At 47.3% G+C, this 22,810-nt stretch overlaps 1 protein-coding gene across 1 annotated transcript in view; it reads left to right on the top strand.

Moving 5' to 3' along the window:
* Positions 1-6,726: 6,726 nt before the first annotated feature.
* Positions 6,727-22,810, top strand: part of LOC149371807 (uncharacterized) — a 92,773-nt gene continuing 76,689 nt past the window's right edge. The window contains exon 1 of the mRNA XM_089566093.1: positions 6,727-7,021. Coding sequence (XP_089422219.1) covers positions 6,953-7,021 — 69 coding nt within the window. The 5' untranslated portion in view covers positions 6,727-6,952. The remainder of the gene's footprint in view (positions 7,022-22,810) is intronic.

Raw genomic sequence — 22,810 nt, 5'->3', positions numbered from 1 at the left:
GCTAGTCTTCCAGCTGCGACGCTGCCCCTCCCCGGACGCCTGCGTGCGGACCCGGAGGGGCACGGGTCTTCTTCTGGCGGAAATAAAGTTTCTTCACTCACTCACTCACTCAGAATAAACAATGTTAGCTATTGCGTCGTGAAAGGTTTTGTTATCTGCAATGGCTGCAATATCGGGGGGGAAGGCGGTTCCATTCCACAGATGTGCGAGGAAGATATGACTGAAAAGAAGATTTGGTGTGGCATGTCGGGATGCCAACCTTGTGGCGGTGATCGATGCGGCGTGAAATGTATTCTGGGGGTGATATTAAATAGTCGTGAAGCGTAACGTGGTGATATAGCTTGTGAAATAGTGTTAGGCGACCAATTTTACGGCGAGATTGTAACGGTGGGAGTGACACGTTAGATTTCATGGCTGTGATGCTTGCCGTACGGTTGTAATTTGAAAGAATGAAGCTCAACCGTGCTCCCGGATTAGGCTCTGACATTGATTACAATTTTGATTACAATTTCACGAAAAGCAAGAATAACATTCTCATGGGACATAAGCAGAGGTTATAGTGTTCCTTGTGACTTAACACGTGCACAAAATACAGGCTAGTAATGGAATGCATGAGGAACGATGAAGTTTCTAACAACTGTGAATGTGTACTCTCTGTCAAGCGGTAAAGATATAGCCCACTCACAGGTTTTGTTAGCACGACAGCAGGTTACGTGATTTCGTACCGATTCATATGAAAAAAAAAAAAAAACAGTATGAAAAAGGACGCGCTCAACATGCCCTCTAACGCCTACTTTCAAATAAAATGTTCGAGTTTCATAAATTACACTTGCATGGGAGAGCACCGTAGTTCGTGACCGCACGTTGAAAACATTCTTACCGCTAACTTGTTATGCGATATTAAACAGAAGCTTCACCTGAGCAAAAAGCCAGCAGTGACCATCCGGTGTCGTCCAGAAAAATCCTGGTTGGGTTGTCTACGAGGGTAGGCATTCGGAACTGCGCATGCTCTGTAGACACCTGGCTGGTCCAGCTTACGTTCACGCTAGGCTAGCGCGAACGTAACGTCGTAACGTCTCCATTGCAGTGAAGCTCTTTATTAGAGAGTAGGATGTTTTAGCATAACGTTGCCGTGTGCTCGTACCTTATACCATTAACGCCAATAGCCAACAGCGCATGCGCACGAGTGACCAGGCGCGGGCGCACCTAGTTGGCCCCTCAAGGCCATCTGCTCATGTTGGCTGGACGGGTAAAAATAAACGCTGTGCTGAAGCGCTCTCGTTTCAGAGACTGTAGAGTTTGGCCTTTTCTGACACCCCGAAAAGACTTCTGAACAACCGAGTTAAACACGGTTCTTACCCGAAAATGCCCCTTGTGCAGAGAACATAGAAAGGAGGGTAAATTAGGGGCTCGTTATGAAATGTGCAAGGTCTTTCTGATTCTTATTTTTGTGCTGCTTTTTTATGTTCACATGCTTTTGTATGACCGCTTCACACCACCACTGTCTCCCCCCCCCCTCCCCCCCATTAATGTAATGTCCCAGACGGGATCTTGAAGGGTACAATAAATGATCATGGTGATGATGATGATGGAATCCCGCTACTAATTTTTGAAAATAGGATTTTTGAGGTAAAAAGAAGCTTTTTGCACCATATCAATGTTGGCGGTCGTCACGAAGCAAAAAAAAATTGTGTAAACTAGTAAACTCTTTAACCTATTTCTAATAGCTAACTTTTCAACTATTACCAATAGGCGGCCGATGACAGTTAGAGATTCGTAGCTGGCTGTTACTGATAGCCATACGAGTTTTTAGAATTTCGAAAACACGATTGCCTTCGCCGCTGTGGCTCAACCATGTAGGCTCAACTAATATGGGCGATTTCTCGCTCTGTTCGAAAACCGCGCGCTTTCGGGGACCGCAAAGCGACGTCAGTCAGAGGAGCGGCGCTCCCCGCTCCTCTCCACTTTGCTGCTCCAGCGCGGGCGGAGCAGAGCACATGCATCACGTGGTACGTGCGTCATGGAGTGACGCGATTTGATTGACGTCGGTTTGAGCTGACCGAAGGCGAGAGGTTTTCGAATGGCGCGAGAAATAGCCCAAATTCATTGAGCCACAGCGCCGAGGGTAGTCGCGTTTTCGAAATTCTAGAAAAAAATTGGAGCAGACACTTAAGCTCCGCCTTAAGATTATGACGCAATAGCGTTAGTGGGTTAATGCCGATATATGCGGAATTGGTTATTCTCGATTTTACATCATAGATCCGCGGGAGTACTCAAACCTTTCCTGGCGCAGTGGTGCAGCGGTGGGTTTTTGTAGCGAGAGCTACACTACGCTACCCAATCGAGCATTTCACCGTGAGCCTGGGTGGCCGATAGTGCGCATGCACACAACCAGAGAGGAGCAGCAGGTGCGCCGCGCATGACGTCAGAGCTCGGCTGCTACCGCGGCCATGTGTGGGGTCGTGTGGATAAACTGCTTATGTGCGGCTGTCTGTACAAAAGCTGAGGTGGTACGGCTCGGTGTATCACTATCGCTTCGTATCGATGACGAAAAGGAGACTCCAGCCGCCGCTGCGTAACCAGGGGGGAACTGTAGCTCTCGCTACGTATATCCTGGCATAGCTGAGCTTCACTGCTCCGATGAAGCGGTGGTCCCGGGTTCGAACCCCGGACCAGGACGAATTTTTCTTCAACTACGAAGTTTCTGAGGAAGCTGTATAGATTTCCTTTGTAGCCGTATGGCTGCGCTCCGGTGGATGTCAATGAGTAATTGCTCCCTTATTACAAATTTACTCCACCTAGGGGGATTCCCCCCTAAGCCAATGCCAATTTTTGCGACCCGGGTTGCTCTTCCCGAGCAACCTTTCGCGACCAATCATTAACTGCCACCTGCCACGATGGTCAGTTTGCTCACAATCCGTGCGCAGGTTGTGATGACGTCACGAGGTCACGTGACGTGGTCCACAGGTTGCCGGAGCTCCGGCTGCGAGGCTTCAAACGGTCGCCAACACCGCCGACGCCGGACATTTTTTTCTCACATGGGTGTACTAATGCTATCGCGTTAGAACTGATACGGCTGTAACTAACGGCCAACTGCAAATCTCTGATTGCAATTCGGCTCCTATCGGTAATAGTTAAAAAGTTGACTTTTAGAATTAGGCTACTCATTTTACTAGTTCACAAGATTCACTTGTTTTTTGACGTCCGCCAGTACTGGTATTACTATGCCTCAAAAACTTTTCTTTACCTCAAAAATACTATTTTTAAAAATTAATGGCGCTCTTCCTTGAAACACCTGGTATATGAAAGAGCCTAGAAAACGTACCGCAAAGCGGAAGACACCGCACGAAAATTAGCGGATGTCCTGTTCTTATCCCAGAGGAGTGCCTTCGTTCAACACTTGCTATTCATGAAGAGGCTTATTTTGAGGATAAGTTTGCAAAGCCCTTTTTAGAAGCGAGAGGCGAAGACATGGGCAGTGATCAGGCATTTAATCGCCATCTTTCTATCAAGCGCTATCTAGGTTAACAACGTGCTCCTTCATGGCTAGCGCAGGCTTAAAATGGCCGCCGCGATGGGATGTCTCCTACCGGAGTGTACAAGGCGGGCAGGTCTTGCAAGCACACGGAAGTGCTGGGCAAGAAATTGTTAATGTGGAGGACGAAATATTTGCAATAAACGATAAAAGGCTTCCTTTGCTAAACAGCTTTTCAGTGCAACCTGCCATTTCATTGTTGCTTGTTAAATACTGAGCCAAAAATGAGGTATTTTGTGTCCCGCACAAAAACGATCGCTTATACTGAAACGTCTTTTGCTGCAGAATTAAAATGACCGGGAAAAATAAACCCAAATTCTGTTTTTTTTTTTGCTGAATAATTAGATTTCTACACGAATTTCTACTAAAGATATATCGCCCGATCACCCCCGCCTCCAAACTCTAGAGAAAATAAGACACGCAAAAAAAAAAGAGTCCGAGAGGTGCACCTAGAGCAATTCCGAAATATATTACCCCAATTTCCACGTCAATTCCCCAACACGACGTCCTTGCCTCGTTTCATATCTCTCTCCCTCTTTCCTTCTCTCTCTACGTCGACATTGCTGAATTGCCTAAAGAGTTTCCGAAACATTCGGAGAATGAGTGGTTTTGAATGAGCACTTATCCGCGAGTGAATTACAAGCTATGGACTTCGAGACCCCATCCACACCGAAGAAGGGAGTGGTGCAGTGAAAATGGTCAAGCCAAGTTATATAGCCACTGCGGACCTTGTAGTCGGATAGAACTCACGAGCGAGGCGGCAGTGCCTCTCAATGAGGCCCTCCAGCCAATGGCATCCACTGATTGTCATGGTAAAGGGGGGGGGGGGGGGGGGGGGGGGCTGAAGCCTTATAAGGCTTCAGCCGCCGCCCCCCCCCCCTTCCCTCCCCCTCCGAAATTTTTTCTGTCACCGACCGCAGCATGGCCTAAGTACATATCGCGACTCCTGCTATCACAGTTTAGTTCTTGCCTGGATCGCCTGTCTTTCCGTGTGTATTGTTTACTATCTGTGATTGCGCAAGATGTTTATTTGCCTTGTCTGACGCATTATATAGAGTGACTTTTACTTAGATATGTAGATTTAATAGAGACATACGTGTACTTAAATATCTTGTTGCGAGGTTTTCTGTATACATATAGTGACTTTGTTTCGAGGTACACTTTTTTGTCCTTTATCAAGTTGTAACTTTGCATTTCTAACACTCGTTTTTATCTTCGCACTTCTAATGTGTAGTTTGCAGAACTCCTCTCTTACACATGTGCGCTGTTGCGACTAAAATTTCGGTACAATTACTCGCAATACATGACCGGTGACAGCTGCTGCTGCGCAGTATACTAGAATGAAGGACATCATCATTGGGATTTTTCCTGGCCGTTGCATATGTGCAAAAATGTAAAGGTTCTTGAACAACAAACGTTCATTAAAATATTTGTCCTGTACTTGTTCATTTCATGGCCTTTACGTTTTTCATACCAGTGGCATGCACTGCTTTGCTGGTTACGGACTAATATAGTTCTAGACTTCGTGCGATATTTTCTTTACTTATTACATACGCAAAAACATGGGAGCACTGGTATCAGTTATGTCTGCCACAATTTTTAAGACATATGAATGCATTCTTTTATTTTAGAAAAATACATATTTCACTTGTCTAGACAGTGTGTAGCATTATCTAATACACAATTGCATTTTAAATGGCAATCCAGTTATTATTTTTGCGTTTCATCCCTCCACAAATTCTATGAGGAGGCCGCGCTGCAACATGAGCTCCACCCGAACAAAATTTCTGGCTACGCCACTGCACTCGGCGTGAAGCCATTTCGATGATACGAAAGCCTCACCCATGCAGAGCCTTAATTCCGCAACTCAAGTGGAGTTGTTTAGTGTGCTCTGCGTGTGGTCAGGCGGCAGCGTAGAAGTCTATGTAGTGACCAAAGGCCAGACCTTGTTCCAAGCAGAAATTTTAATCTTAATCACTATCGCTGCGGCGAACCGATATCGCTGCAGCGGTGACTTCGTTCCCAGAAGAGATAAGCGAATCTAAAGTAGAGAGCACCTCTTTAAGTTGCCATTTCTGTGACATTGCGGAGATGGAGGAGAATATCACGCAGCTTCGCGGGATTCATTAAGGAGTTGAAATATCAAGGGGGGATTTAAGGTAAGGCGGCCATCCTCCTTCAACGAAAAATAATATGTGGGAAAACTATGAAAAAGTCATCACTTTCTGAAAAGGAAATTTCAATAAATGCAATGTGTAAATATGAGTACTCTGCCGATCCCCCTTTTCAACAGCCGCTCTTAAACCAGTCCCCGAGGAACGTATGAAATCTTAGAAGCGAAATGATGCTTTCCCCATTAAAAAAAAAGGAAAGCATCTTTTCCTTTATGCACAAGTGCGTGCAGTGAAGACAGCCTACAAGTAATGAACTGCGGCAGAGCCGCACTCAAGGCGGTCAGCAAGCCAGCAGCGTTGATTGCGGCGTCGTTCGACCATAGCGTGCCGAAGAGCGCGTGTCTCGCTGGGGCAAGCGTGGCGCGGCGGCAGCGGTCAGCAGCGGGAGGACGTGCAAGCCGCGGTTGTATCGCAGCAGCCAAGTAGGCGGTCATCGCGGCCGCCGGCTGCTTCAGGTAATGGCGGCGGTTCGCTGCCCTCGCCCGCCGTCGAGCCGAGAAGGAAATCAGGATCGCAAGCGCGCGAGTCTGCGGCGGCGGCTGCGGCATTCAGGGGGGCCGGATCGGCCTGATAGAAGAGTGCACGCCCATACTGGCGCTCCCATTGGCTGCCAAAGAAGCCGCTGCAACGGACGCCTCGGCTGGTGCCGGACCGCGCCCAGAGCACGCGCTGCTCCTCGCCCCTAGCGCGACTGCCGCTGCTGCTGGTTGCTGCTGCTGCTGTTGCTGCCTCCGTCGGCGACCACTTTCCCCCCTCCCGCGAGAAGGAGCGCGGCAGTAGCGTCTCGCGTAACGTCTCCGAGTCGGCTAGCAGCGGCTTCAACGCCGCCCGTCGCTGCTGCAGCGCGACCGACGCGGTGATCAGCGCGTCCTGCGCGCAATGACACGTGCCGTGCGACGCGTGCACTGATTTGCGCGCGCCGGATGATCCTTCCCTCGCTCCCTGCTTGTTGTGGTGCCGCCCCCCCCCTCCCCCCCCTCCTGCGCACCTCGAGCTCCAACGTACTGCGTGAACGCGAGTGTCACGCGCATCGTTCACGGTTGTGTCGCCATCGTCACCAGCGCGCGCTTGGTGAAGAGTGTTCCTCCTACCTGTGACTCTCTAAGGTGCCCGTTTGTCTTCGTCAGACTGGAGGCCCGAGTCCTCCAGGTCCGAGTGCGGCCACCGCCGTGACACTGAATTTTGTGCGCGCAAGGAACGTGAAGGACCGTGGGTGTGCGCGCGCGTCCTGAAGAAGGCGGCCATGCTCGACCGTTGTGGATTTCAACTTCCTCCGGGGATGAATAACTTTGTGGCGCCTGTGCTTCCGAGGGTGAGTGCAATCGTTCGGGTCTGATTAGTGTTGATCATTTCTTGTTTTTAGCGCGGGAGGAAAGCGGTTGTGCCCATTGGTAGGGGCCTTAAGAGTCTATCGAGGCTGCCGTGCCTTCTACCTGCGGCACTGAGAAAATATGGAGTAACTCTTTCCCATTTCGGATAACGGAGTAGAAGGCTTTAGCGATGCATTCTGTGAACATAAAGGAACCGTTATAACCAAACACAAACGCCGATAACTGTTAACGTAAGTGTCGCATCACTGTATCCAGCATTGTGTTGTGATGTCCCTTCTAAACACCGTAAAATTAATTTCCAAGCACAAGAAAGGTAATAAGTACATGTCCCTGTCAGGATAACTTCCTCATAGATTACGAGGTTGCAGTGAGTACGCCACGCCTAAAGCATAAAACAGAAGTAGAAAAAGATTGTCCGAGACAGTGCTATAGGAGCGGCCATGTTATATAGGGGCCTCATCAACAAGGAAACTGTGCGGTTTGAGTGATGGACAAAGGTGCTATAAAGCGCCCTCTTGTGGCAGGCCTTGTTGCCTTTCATATAACTCCCTCAGTACCTTCAATGTCCCTGACGTCAGCTTCTGCAAACTTCAGAAGAAGTAGAAGAAAAAAGAAGATCGCACGTTGTTAAGCCTGAGGACATCATCAACCGACCTCAACGCAGTGTCTGCTCCAGGAAGCCGTTTCTTATATGCGCTTTAAGCGGCCGCTCATACCTGCTCTGTGTTTCTCTCGGGTTTGCAATGGCTCGAGAAAAAACAGCAACGAGGCGCTTTTGATGCCTCAAACAAAAGCATACAGCGAATCAATCAATACACGACCGCTCCCACCAACACTGAAAGCGCAGCACAGAAGCGCGCACGCGCGGTTAGCAGCAAGCGATTCAGGTGCGCCACGTCGTTCACCTTGGAGCTCGGAACACTTGCCACGCTATCTTCTGGCCGCAAGTCCTTCGGCGGTCGCTTCAAAGGTCAGTTCCGCCCAGCCACAAAACAAGAAAGACGTCGCCTGGTGTAGCGAAAGGAATGGCCGGTATGTGTGCCCCCGTGTTACGTCCAGCGCCCGCGGGCGGCTGCCGTTCGCTGCATGGTGCACATCCCTTCGCTCTGCACGGCGTCCACGGGGATTCCCCCATTTCTGCAGTAAAGGCCAGAACAGTGCTTCAACATAAACAGACCTGTTTCGTCCGAGCGCTTTGCCCTGCCTCGTATTAGTCGTCACCTTGCGTGTATGATAATAAGAGCAACTGTGACACCATCGATCACATATCAGCGACATGCCAAGACTGGTAGCTGCAGCCGCGAGCGGATTATCGTGCCGCAGCTCCAAGGTTCCCCATTGAATTGATGAATACGCAAAGCGGGTACCTCGACGCCGCCCCTAAAGCCTCAGCACTAAGTCGGGCATCACAAGAAAAAGACTTGCAGTGACTAGATTGAGCAGAAGCGGCCGTAAACTAGCATTGTTGCAGTTTCACAACCGCACCCTGTCACACCTTGTACTCGCGTATTGTTATCTGCTGCCGAGCTTTGTTTCTCACAGACATTGATTCATCAACCCCCCCAGAAGTTAGGGCTTCTTGAAAGCACACACCACTCTTTCGTGGAAAGGACGGCCCCACTGACGCAGACTGCAGTGCCGCTGCCAGCATAGCTGCAACAAGCGACACAAGTTACGCCAGATTCTTTATTCCAGAGTCTGATGTAGAGCAAACGAAAGGCTTTGCATAAAGTAACAGCTTCAGCTGCGAGTCGCAGACGTCGAGCAAGATATTTAGGTTGACATGGTTGCAGTTTCGCAGTCCCAACAGCGAACGACCGTAACGAATCGAGCGAAACCAATGGCTCGACGTCCGCGACCCGCGTATGAACACGACTGAGAACTTCCGCAGTCAGTCGCCAATGTGTTTTGAGCATCGTAATACACTGTAGAATGCAGGATTACCTTGTTTATACTGACTTCACCACTTCCGCATGTTATCTATATTTATTTGCGTACGATATCACCCCAACTTGGTCGCATCACGTTTACGGTAACATTAATGACCACTCGAGGGGTGTACCTGCAGGCGCCTTAATTTGCGCTGTTTTAGCACACACGTCGAGTTCGATAAACGCCGACTTCAATAAAACAGCAGTTTGAAACGACAGCGCCAAAAGGCAACTCATTTCTGCAGGAGTACAAACATGTTGGGCATAAGCTGCTCATCATGTAAGCTAAACTGGGAAACAATTGGCAGCGACGTATTTTTCAGGTACTTGCAATACCATGCAGCGTACGACATCAAGTTTTCTCTCCACCACAGCAAGTTTTTTGAGCAATAATCTGCAACAATAGCGCTGTCGCGATACTTGGAATTGGTGTACTATCGGGGACAGAATTGCTTAGGACGCGCTGGCACCCACAAAAAATTATGTCGCTGGTGGCGACGTTTTTGTGACACCGTGTCCATTCCTGCTAGAAGAGGCGGTAGTCTGAGAATGACCACGGAACGGTGTTCCAATCGTTCGCCTTAATGCGCAAAGCAGCGAGCTGCTGGTAAAATACTGAAAAAAATTCCTACGCTTTATCAGAGTGGCGGCCTACTCTGGGAAGCACGCCAGCTTGTCTACGCATCGTTTGGGCTGCTTCCCCCACCAAGCCCAAGGCGAGCTGAGCAGGCGCTTCAAGACGCTTGGCGCACGAAATGGGCGCACCATTCTCGGACCGTTAGTTGGCGCTGTTGACGCAGCGATGCATTTGAGCAAGCGACGGCACGTCCTGGGAACTTCTGTCCCCGACAGTATATTGACCCCTCGCCGTCGAGTGTCTGCCCGCGTTTCGACGTTTGGTTGCAATGCCCTCTAATCATATGCCTGTTGACAACATTGCTATTTGTGTGTGGGGTATAACATCCCGAAGAGACGCATGGACTACGAAGGATGCCGTAGTAGAAGGCTCTGGTTAATTTTGACCACCTGGTGCCCTTTAATGAGCGCTGACACTGCACACCGCACGGACATTTTTCCATCTCGCCTGCATCACAATGCGGCCGGGACTCGATCTCGCCACATTGGCAACACAAGCCGAACTTTATTATCCCGTTGGGGCACTTATATAGAAGTCACATCTCACTGAGGCACAATGCAGCATTGGCCTATAGTTGTCGAGCGTCGACTTCGTATGGGGTTGATATTGAGTTCGAGTCCAAGTACTGGAGTGAACCGACCGGTTCGCTAATGGATGCCTGGCTCAATCAGGCGCTATAGACCTTTCCAACCTGTGCGCCTTCATACTGTTCGCTGGACTGCTTTTTGAACCTGGTGTCGCGTTGTTTTTCGCTAATCCGCTGTGCGCCTCCCTGCCGCATACATGTAGCGGCCAATGCCGCTCAACTGAGACCCTCCAGCCAATAGCGTCAATCGATTGTCACGATGCCGTGGTTAATCGCCCTGCACCTGAGAATGCCCTGCGATGTCACGATACGAGATGGAACGAGAATAACCGAAACGTCGTCACATCCGGTCAATGCCACTGACCAGAGGGCCTTCCTTCAGAGGCATTAGTCGCTTCGTTCTTCAACTGTATCCGACTAATCCACCCCTGGAATGAATGGCGCTAGCGTCGATATTGCGCCGCTGGTGGGATCACGTGGTTCTTCTTGCGGCGGTCGAAAGGCTGCTTGGAAAAAAGAGAGGAAGGGAACTTTTATCAAAAGAATTTGCAGGACCTGGATGGTCGGTGCCTCTACAGTCCAGGGCTTTCTGGTCCAGGTTGTCGCTGGTCAGGACTGCCTCCCAGAACTCGTGGGTCGTGTATGGCACTTTTAACGCTGGGAAGAGTTTCTGGGGTTGTACAAGAACCAGGTCGCGCTTTTCTGTTGTGAGTTCCACTTTTAGCTCGTGTGTCGTCGCAGCAACAGCGGCATATTATTTATGCTTCTGCAGAGACGGTTATTTAGAGCATCAGTGCCAAACGCACACGGTGGGGCTCAGGCACAGATCAAATTTCAACCCGAAATGTGGGAAGCTGCAAGCAGCATGGCTATTTTCGCCGAGATTGGGTAAAAAAGCTCAGTGCACACTGTCGTATGCGCAGAAATCACTTCAGGCTGCAAGATTTCGTGCATGGAGTTGGCGCCAAACAGCTCAGTGAATAGCAGCCGACGCTGAAGGAGCTGGCTGAAACACACCTCCACGGTTTAAGCACTTAAATATTGCCCTGTATCGTCAAATTCTTTCACACTACCTCGCTCGCGTAGCATAAAAAGTTCAAGGAAACAGTCGAACGGCGCCGCATCCACCGACAAAAACCAATACCGAATGGTCCGCATTTGATTTATACTGAAGCGACATGACTGCGTTTTGCGCAGCTCCGCTCTTCCCACGTGTAATAATCTTTTCACTTTGATTTAGTGGTCTGGTGACGGCCTGCCTCTTACAATTGGCGTAGTGAGCATAAAGGCGGCAACAGATGCGCTGAATGACTGGTTGGTCGCTGCACCATTTTAGCGGCAGATAAATCTAACCTTTGTACTAAGACAGCGTGCTTACTCATTGAGGAGCTCTGTTCTCGATTAGGTCAACTAATGCCCCAGGTGGTCGGTAAACAGAACCAAAAATCCAGAAACGCGAAAACTAAACGGTCGGAGACGCACTGCAAAGCAGGAGAGCGACACTCGCGATTCCCCTCCAGCGTAACGCGGATGCTTCCGACAGATGGCGCTACCATTTGCCCTCGCGCGCCAGTATCCTTTATCAAGGGTTCACTGAAAGGCCTGGACAAGACCCAGCCGCGGTCTCTGATCGGACCGTTTAACGGTAAAATTGGTGCTCTCAAATACACCAACATTTATTGCCTTGAGTATCTCTTGTATTGTTGTCATTAACTTATTATGTTTTTGGCCGCAATGCCTCTCGGAGGCCATGTTAGCTTCGCGCGCAATCGTCTTCGGCTCTCAAGAGGGAAATTTTGGCCGCGCGCCTCCAAATCATGGGTGTCATGCCTAAAATGCGTTCTAAATTTGCTGCCGTTTCTCACAAGAGCGTCTGCTAAACTTCGGTACTGCACACTTCGGCACTGCGCAATCATGTCCTTCAGAAAAAAAAAAAACCTCTAGTGCTTCGAGCCGTACACCTAACAGGGTTGTCGTTCCGTTTGTCCGAACTCTGCCGGTTACAAGGCGAGTCAGAGGGTTACTTGCGTATGTAATCTCCTCAAAGGAAAATGTTTGGGCGAATTTAATATTCCACTCTATCGTAAAACGCTAGAACCGCTTCTCCTGTGCTTTGAAGCTCGGCAGCGCGTAGCACTTTGTCCATCTTTGCGCACCCCTATGCATTGTATCTTGATAGGAGAGGAAAGCACGCAAAGCAAATGACGTTTCTCTTTTCTCGACTTTTTAAATTAAATCAGTCTATTTTGCCACCTGGCCAATACTATTCACTGCCCATTCGCAAAATGTATTCAGAGGCCTGGATTGGGAACAGTTGCATTAAGAGTTAATGAAGAATACCTTTGTAATTTGTGATTCGCTGATGACATTGCTTTGCTAAGTCACTGAGGGGATGAATTGCAAATCATGATCAATGGCTTAGACAGGCAGAGCAGAAAGGTGAGTCTAAAAATTAATATGCAGTAAACTAAACCAGTGTTGAACAGCCTCGGAAGGGAACAGCAGTTTATGATTGGTAGCTAGGCGCCGGAAGTGGTAAGGAAATACGTCTACTTAGAGCAGGTAGTGACCGCAGATCCGTATCACGAGTTTGAATAGCTAGACGAATAAGTATAGGGTGAAGCGCATTTGGCTAGTTCTCTCAGACCATAACTGTCAGTTTACCAATATCCCTCAAGAGAAAAGTATACAACAGCTGTATCTTACCGGTACTCACCTATGGGGCAGAAACGTGGCGGCTAACTTAAACGGTTCTTAAACTGAGAACAACGCAGCTAGCTATAAAAAGCAAAATGATTGGTGCAACGTTAAGAGAAAAGAAGAGAAAAAAGTGGGTCAGGGCGCAAATGCGAGTTAATGACATCCTAGTTGAAATCAAAAGGAAGAAATGGGCTTGGGCAGAGCATGTCATGCGAAAGCAAGGGAACCGATGCTTGGTAAGGGCGACAGACTAGATACCAAGAGAAGGCGCGCGTAGCAGGGAGCGGCAGCAAGTTAGGGGGGCGGATGATAAGAAGTTTTCTGGAATAAGGTGGCCGCAGCTGGCACAGGACAGGGTTGATTGGAAAGATATGGCAGCGGTCTTGGCCTGCAGTGGGCGTGTTCACGTTGATGATGATGATGACGTGTCAGGGGGACCGGGTCTGCAAGACAAAGCTGCCCGTAGACAGCCTGACAGGCTTGGAACACCCGATTTATAACAGCGGTCGCACCAGTTACGAACGGCAAACAAGAAATAAGCAATCTATACAAAGCACCCGAAAATTACCATGAAGTAAGACTTATTGCATTGCAAGAGCTTTTCCATGCTCCAGGAAAAGGCCAATATATTCAGAAGAAGCTAGTATAAAGTGTAGATTATGTGATAGTTCATAACACTCGACTGGTGTCTCATATTTGTTATAGGTCAACATTTGTGAGGCGCGACTCTTTAGACTATTTATGTGCAAATCAAGTAAAAACAGCCCACCACTTTGGAAGGTAAACAAACTCGCAAAAATAAAAAAATGATTATTCAAGTGATATTAAAAATATTCCTGTTGTACGTTAATTCAAACTGTTCATTATGAGAGTTTGATAACATACTTTGATAACATACAATGATATCTTTGATGACTTGATAACATACTGTGTAGTACAGAAGCGGAAATAATTCGCGGGGATGAATGTTGCAACGTATATACAGTTACGTCCCCATGAATTCATACATCGCATGAAGTTCCTTATACTTCCACGCAGATAGATCAAAAACAGAATCCTTTATCTGAATGTAGCACCTGTCTCTTGTATTAACACATTCTTTTTTGGATGGGGCAAGACTACGCTAGTTGGTCATATTGTTTCTCATTTATGTATTCAATCTCAAGCTCAGTCACTATCTATGAAACCGGTGATTTTTATTTATTTTCTACGTGCGGAAAAGTTCGCGCTTGGGGCTGCGTAAGGTGCGTTGTAAACGTTTGATGTGTATTTATTTTATAGGTGAATATTCTGCAGCTAGGAAAGTGGGACCGCTCTCTAATCTCAGCTCGCAGGGGTAAAATGAGAGCAAAAAAATGAGTTGAATAGCAAGAGCCTGACCTGTACAGAAAGTAGGGATCGTATGCAGCCTTATAATTCCAGTAAAATGAGCTAGATTTCGTGATAGGTGATCCAGATTCAGATCCCACACGATACTACCCTTCAATATTACCCCAGGACATTTAAAGTAGTCTCCAATTCAAATTTACGGAAACTGATAGCGGAGTCTCATGGAACTGACTTATTTTGCACTCGAAAGATTACCGCTTTTGTTTACTTTTCATTAACCAACAATGAATTCACTCTGGACCATTCATGTAGCGAGTTCAATGCATTGTTACATGACAAATATTTTTCAAAATGAAACCCGGAATATTCACAATAATATATTGCAGAGCAAAGGCTCATTATGTTCTCCCGTGGAACACCACAGACTACGGATTTAACCTAAGAATTCTCGTTGTCTCTCTCGAAAACTTGCTATGAGATACATAAGAAAGAAACGTTTGCAGAGGAAGTTCACGAACACCAGCTTGTTGAAGCTTCTGGAGCAAAATGTTCCGATCTACGAGGTCAGAGGCCTTCGAAACATCCACAAACACACGGACCACAAATGCATTATTCTAATACTGCTTTAGGATATGTAGTTTTCGCTCAAGCAGTGCCAAGTATGGGGATTTATTTTCATGAAAGCCAAATTGATATGACGACAGCAAAGTGCACTCATCAGAAAATAGTGATAGTCTTAATGCATAATCTTTTCGAATACTTTTCAGCCTATAGCTGCGTAAGTCAGTCCAGTCACTTTCTTTATAAAAAAGGTGAAGCTTTTCTAAAAGCCTAAAGCTAGTGTCATCTGTAAGACGACACTAATAAATACCTCTGTCAAGCGTTCAAAATAAAGTGCACTTGCGGAGAGTGTCTCAGCCCTTCAGTGCCCTTTACGGTACGCAGTGCTAACAGGGAATGCAGAGCGCCCTCGTAGATAAGAAAATGGCGGCTGTCTAAAAACAAAATTTTCGTTCCGAAAGCAACACTACGCGAGTCGCCGAGCCATTTCGCTGAACTGACGAAAGGCCATACTGCGCATGCGCGAGGAGCAGTGACGTCACACGGCGCACAGCTGGCGCGCCGCCGCCGTCGCTGCGCGGGTGACTCAGAGGTGCCGCCGCCGCGCTCGCCAGTTGCGCATGCGCAGTAGCGGCGCATAGCTAGCGTGCCAGGGCCGCCGCCGCTGCCGCGTGCTCTCCATCGCCTCTCTCTCTATCTCCTCGTTGCTTTCGCAATCCTCCAGGTGTAACCGGAGCTAAACCACCCCCAATTTTTTGAACTGGCGACCTGTATGTAAGCGCAACCTTTAGAATTGTGCTCGTTTGTAGAACAGTAGAGCACATAAAAATGAGCCTAGTTTAAGTTTCGGCCACGACCGCAGTAAATTTATTTTATGGTGATCGTATAGCAAGTCCAGGCAAGTTCCTGACACGTCCAGAATCCGCACAACAAGCAACATGGTGGTCTGTAGCGCGTTTTAGTGATATGTTGTTTTGCTGGCCGCTATCATAAGACCATTGCACGAATAAAAAATATCTGTAGCAGGTAAAATCATCTCGTACGCGTATTTTGTTATATATATTACACTTTATGCCCAAAAAATCACTGCCCTCGGGGCTACGTGCTCCTCCCTCAAAGTGTGTTCTGTGACCGCACTTCGACATGAGCACGCACTTATGTTAGGCCGTGTAGTTATGTTAGAATGCACTTTTAGCAAGTGACGCTCTTTGTAAGCGCACTTTATTCTGCGGGTTCGAGAAGAGTAAAACTTTGGCTATAACTTTGGCTATCTGCATGTCAGGTGGGAACACTACCGCCGACGAACACCTGTTGAAAAAATCAACAAGAATTGGTGCAACCACTTGGGCTATATGCATACATGACACGTCTTGTCTATATCACAGCTGCTGAAATTGCTCATATTTTTTATTAACTTTATCACTTTCCGTTCCTAATGACCACTTATGTACCCGCTTCAGATGGTTACCCGCAGTTGCAACCGTATTTGTTAAGCAACCATTAATTGTTTTTGCCCGTTGGCTGCAACCTAGCAGATCTTCATTAACGTGTAATTCCAGGAGGACAGCGAGTAACTGACCTCGGCGGAACCGCATAGTCCACAATATATCATATCGCCCATTTTTTACGTGCATGAATGGAAAATGATGTGCTCTTCGTGCTGACCGCTACTTTTTTTGTCAATTTATTTATAAATTCTAAAAGCCTTGAGATCATCAGGTTCACGCGTACTAGAAATTTCTTATGCAACCTGTGCTTAGCATTTTTTGTTTTGTTTTTACCCTGCTAAGTTCAAGCGTTGTCCAGGGTGTTGGTCTTTTTCGATGCTGCCGGGTGCGTTATAGAGAAAAATTAACGATGCAAATGTGTTTGTACATTTCAGAAATTCGCTTCGTTTGCATCACTGCGTTTAGCCATTCGAAATGTTTCAGCTAAGATTGTCTGTAATCTTTAAATACAAGTTTTTCGAGTTAGAAGAGCGCTTTTTTCCGGCATAGCACTGTCAGAGTTGTAGCGCATCGAAATATGGCTAAGACGTGCTAACTAGTAGGCTGGTTAAATAATATTAAGTATATAAATATGTAAATAACTGTTAGTCTTCATATCAATTGAGAGGCGTGTAGCACACCGTAAGAAATATCAATACCAGTTTTTAGAATTTCGAAAACGCACTTAACCCCGGCGCTGTGGCCCAACAAATTTTGTCTACATCGCGCCCACCTACACACGCTTTCGAGCAGCTTGCAGGCAAAGCAACCCCTCCGAAATTCGTTGGGCCACAGTGCCGAGGGTAACTGCGTTTTCGAAATTCTAAAAACTGGTATCTATTTTACTTGCGGTGGGCTACACGCCTCCAATAAATTAGTGCACAAGCAGTAATATTTAAAGAGCTACCTACTGAATATTAGTCATCCAGCGCAATAGTTAGTACATCTTAGCTGTATTTTGATGCTCCACACGGCTGAAAATGCTATGGTAAAGAAAGCGCTCTTTTGAGTCAAAAAGCCTAATAATTTTAATTATCCAGAATATCTTAGGTGAAGCACCCGGATTTAACTCCAGTTGGCCATGGAGAGGGCCTCATAGAAGGCATTTAACGTTTTATTTTTTTTTTTCTGTAATCGACTGATACAAGTATACATGCCTGCTGTGCTCCTACTGTGTGACCACTCCTTGTCAAATGCGCAAAAATAAACGCAGGAAAGTGATTTATAGAGAGACAGGACTCCCGCACGGATGGTAGATAACAAAGAATTGATGAAAGAGGTCTCATGCAGGTTGACAGAACAATGCAGGTGGACAGCGGGTTTCAACTAGTTCGCAGGCCCTATACACTATTGCCCCAGTACACAACACAACCTGCCAGTGGGACAGGGAGAGAATTGTGAGCGGCTGTTATATTTACGCAATGCATCTGTAACTTCCTTTAGCGAAAAAATGGTGTTTCGAATGGTTTTCCCCCCAAAAAAAAATATTTCTACCCGCATCTAATTGTTTCGCAGCTTTGATAGCTGCGAAGCAATGCTAGCTTTGCTGGCGGCCATCCTCTGCAGGAGTTCCTTTTTTTCTTTTTCTGCGGGCTTAGCCATTGAACCGCACGGTGAAGTTGTCTTGCTATGTGCCTTTGTGCCGCTCGGACGAAGTGTTTGCGAGTGTCTTTGTGGAAGGTGTGGGTACTACAGGGCGTTCGTATACCCTGACGCTCTCTTCTGTCTTGGTCATGAGTCACTGTGCAACCCTTACTAAGAAAGAGTACAAGGACCACCAGGGGCCTTCTTCCACGAAAACATAGCAAACAAAAGAAAAGGAATAGTTGAGCAGGGTGCAACTCGAAAATGAAAGTGCAGATGCCCCTCAAAGAAGGCCCTCCAGGCAGTAGGGTCGACCGGAAATGCGCCTGATGGGTGCAGTTGTGGTGGGCTTTGCCAAAATGATTACAACATGTGGGAACATGTATAAAAAATTAGGGCAAACTAAAGGTCCTTCTCAAGGATATGAAGCGATAGCGGCGTGTGTTACTAACTACACACCTACGCATTAGAATACAGCTGTAGGATAGCACTTGAAAGAGCGCATGATGCAAGAACACAAACTCTAGCTTGTTCCCGAGCTGTGCAAGCGTGTCTTGCGTGGCCTAGTCGCTAGCGTGACGAGCTCGCAACAAAGGGTCACAGGTTCAGGTCCTGCCTAAGATTCTGAAAGCTTTTAGTCAAATGAATTATTTGAAAGTTAAAAATTATAGATCACTGCGGCGACCGGCATTGGGAGAATGCGAAAGCATTGACGCCTCCTCGGCACTCGTCGCCTGTCTTTATTTTTTTTTTAATTTAACTACTGAATTAGCGTATGATTTATATTAAGCTTTAATTAAAGATCGTTTTATTTACTCTGATTATGCCTTCTTTTATCTCTATGAACCGTTTTGGCTTTTAAAATTTGGCGTCGTGGTTGCTTTCCCGTTCACTTACTATATCCCCGCCCAGCCTTTTCAACCGTCTAATGGTTTTGGCAGGTAATTAACAAATTATTCTATGCCAATGAAACTTTTTTCTTCGATTAATCGTCACTCATAAAATATTTCAACTCATTTCAAGCTTTATTTTAACTCCTTTGCCTATTTTCCCGCTATTTTGCCATCCACGGCTGTTTTTGGTTGGTTTGGTTTATTGGGGTTTAACGTCCCAAAGCGACTGAGGCTATGAGAGACGCCGTAGTGAAGGGCTCCAGAAATTTCGACCACCTGGGGTTCTTTAACGTGCACTGACATCGCACAGCACACGGGCCTCTAGAATTTCGCCTGTAAGAAATTCAGCCGCCGCGGCCGGGATCGAACCCGCGTCTTTCGGGTCAGCAGCCGAGCGCCGTAACCACTGAGCCACCGCGGCGGGGCCGGCTGTTTTTCCGTCCGCTCACTATTCGACGCCGGCGCTATTTCGACGTTTTTTTCGACATTTGTGCTCATCATCCTTTCAACATTTTTTTTTTTTTTTTTTTGCGCAGCAATCTCACACCATCCTCTATTGATCACCCTAATTCGTTTTATACTGCCTCTTCTGAGAACGTCACAACTGCTGCGGACACATTTTGCCGACTCGTTCCGACATTTCCTAGAAATACTTTCGCATTAACCATTTGAGACATGCGGCGACATCGCATAACAGACATGTTTACGCAAAAGGCGTACTGGCGCTAAAAAAACGAAGACAACACACACAACAGGACAGGACTGGCGCCACCTGCGCATAACACTGGCGCATAACAGGTTATGCTTTAGTCATTTTCTTTGCGCGTATGACGTCACATTTCACATGAGTCTTGCGGTCCATGGTGGATAGAGGTTCGGTAGACTGCTTTTGGCAATCACAAAGGGAACAAGAGAAGGAAAAGGGCCTTCAATCCGAGGAGGAAAGCGCGGTGAAGGAGAGAAGGGCGTTAAGAGGGAACGGTGTTGGGGAGGATGAAACATGTCCAGGCATGATGGCTGCTGAATGGGATTAACTTGGACGTTACTGCAGTGCGAAAAGAGGCAATCACATTGCTAAGAAAACACTGAAGACACAGACAAACGCTGCTCTAAGGATGAAGGACATGACTTGCAAAACTCCGACAATGGGGGCGAGTTCAGAGAAAGCGCCAAAGGCAGGGGGAGAGCCAAGAGTTGAAAATACTGGGGCCCCAGGATGACAACAAAAGAAAGAAAAGGACAGCACATAGTCACTTTTCTCGTCGTCATTGTAAAGCCAACTTCAACAGCTGATTTCCTCCTCGCCGCGAAGATGGGATTCCCGGAAACAGGAACGGGCATCGGCGAAATATGCTAACGCAGCATGAAGGTAGAGGGGCATAACCACGTGGTTCGGGACCTGTATCTTCCGAGCGTGTAGCAGACGTCGGACTTTGAACTCACAGTGTGGCTGAGTCCCTCGTGTCAGAACGGCAGTCAGAAGACTTCTTTTTTCCTGAAGGCACCTTTTCTCCGAGTGCGTTTCACTGAGTTAGCTTCTGTATAAGCGCAGAACTCTTCTAGAGTGTTCTAAAAAGGACTTCACAATTTTAACTTTCATAGCGTGCTATAGCTTAATGTAGTTCACTGGCATCACGTACGCTTCCACGTGGTTTTCCTGACTGGATTGGACGGACAACGTGGAACCCGCACATTGGACAGCGGAAGTGTAAGTGTGTTGTTTCTTTAAAATTCCATAATTAACAGAGAAAATGACCGAACACTCAGCAAACCTGACTGGCGCGTGTGCTTGATCGCTTTGTTCGTCCCTATACCGCCTAGCTTGTTGAGAGTCGAACGCTAGTTTTAATGCACGGCTACATCTAGCGCTAAAGTTAGCGTCAGTAGGACAAAAATTAACGTCTAAACGCGTACGAGGTAAGGACAAACACCGATGCTAGCTGACGGCTGTACGTTTTACCCGTTGTCTGTGTTTGTTTGCACCAGTCGCGCTGCCTTCTGGCGCGTCTGCGCCAGCGAGCCTTAGGCCTAAGCGCTGGTGCACATGTTTCGTCAACAGCGCTTAGGCCTAAGTCGTGGTAGCCATCTTTGCGGGTGCAGATTTTTCGCCTACAGCGCTTATACACCTCTGTCGCACACCAACTCTCCGACGGTCGACGGCACCAGGCGTTGTAAGCAAGTGACATTCAAACTCATTTTATTTGCACTGACTTGAAGGTTTATGTGTTTAAATTGGACGAGGAGTTGGCTATTTTCCATTTGGAACGCACAGATTGTCTTCCATGTGCTCGTGTCCGTTGTTGGAGTATACAGACGGGGTCGTTGGTCTTGTTAATTGGAATGCATTTGTTCAGTCCGAAATTAGACGAGGCTTCGACGCTGAACTTTAGAGAAATTAGACGCTGAACTTTAGGTACAGATAAGCGTTTGTCCTGCGTATGTCTGTTTCCTAAGTGCCATCTAATTTTGCGCAGAAAAAACGCACTCTTGTTCATGCTGGTAGTATCCGCATATTTCAATTCGGCGGTGATGTTTCGTTGTGAGTTTGCTTGTCTCGTCGTGAGCATTCAATAGAGACTTTTAGTACGCTACTTTAGTACGTTACGTACGCTACTAGAGAGTTATAGCATATCGTTACCGGACGCCGGGCTTTCCGGTTAGCGCTGCGCACGCTAGGAGACGCTTTAGCATACCGTCTCTCCCGTAACAAGTTACCGTAAGGTGCAAACGAATGATGATGATGGCAGATGGCCCAGCATTAATTACAAACAAAAATAGCATGCATTGCAACAATTTCTCTGCAGTGAGTAGCTACATGCTATTTATGTGCAGGCTACTTTTCTGCTAACGACCGGCTCAGCGGTTTGACAAATACCCTGACCAGTAGAAAAGTTAACTACACAGAACGCACTAAGCTTGCGTGCGCTGCGCTTACTACGTAGCAAACGCTGTAAAAAACGCAGCTACAAATAGCTACACCACCTTTTGTTTGCCGCGCGCTTCGTCGCTTCTTTGGATGCTTGGATGTAAACATAATGGCGTCATCTGGTGACAGTAAGACAAAGCGCTTGAACTCTGGACTGGAGGAACTTTTTTTTTCTGAATTTAGTGATGAATATGACAAGCATTGCCAGAATGTTTTTGATATTCAAGGAAGAAAACAATGAAAATAGAGGAACATGTTAAAGCTGGCACAAAACCTACAGTGTTGTCGTTGTTACTTTAGCTACGTACGCGGATAGTTAGGCTTAATTGCTCGAAAATCGCTGAATTTTCTCAGTAAAACTCTAGTTTGGGCGGGTGGGGTCATGTTGAAAGAAAAAATGGTAAAGGCGCAAGAAACGGGGACACACAAGGCACACAAAAGACCGGACTGACGCCAATTGCAACTGGGGTTTATTGCACCAAGCCTGCCTTTTGTACCACAACCAAGCCATATCAACAAATGCATAAACGTTGCCAGTGTTCGCATGAATTGCCGTTTGATATGTACAACGTTTATGCATTTGTTGATATGGCTTGGTTGTGGTACAAAAGGCAGGCTTGGTGCAATAAACCCCAGTTGCAAGTTGGCGTCAGTCCTGTCATTTGTGGGCCTTCTGCGTCCCCGTTTCTTGCGCCTTTACCAGAATTATCTCAACGACATGCGCTAGTTGTCACTTAAACCTAGACGTATGAGTGAATGTATGCGAATAAAGAGCGAATGCCTTCATTTAGAGCGAGAAATGGCGCCGGAGAATGCGGCGGCGACGCTGTATGTGGTCCGAAGCGGCCGCGAAGGGCGCCGCCATGTTTGTTTACGAGCGAACGCTAACTCTCTCCGCAACGCTAAAAGAGATTCTGTAAAGCATAGAGTTAATATACCAACTCTAGAGAGAAAGCGACGGCAGCATTCCCATGTAAACCCTCTCCCTTTTTTTTCTAACCGTGGATGGCAGCCATCTTGTTACTTCGCTCATGGTTCCCTGCATGATACAGACGACCGAGACCAAGTTTGACGGTTTAACGTCAATTACAGCGTACTAACCTGGCAACCTCGCCCAGCATGGCCGCGCGCGTCGT

Source organism: Amblyomma mixtum, chromosome 1, assembly GCF_055824585.1.
Source record: "Amblyomma mixtum isolate Tamu chromosome 1, ASM5582458v1, whole genome shotgun sequence".
Lineage (NCBI taxonomy): Eukaryota > Metazoa > Arthropoda > Arachnida > Ixodida > Ixodidae > Amblyomma > Amblyomma mixtum.
This window is presented reverse-complemented; position numbering and strand designations above follow the sequence as displayed.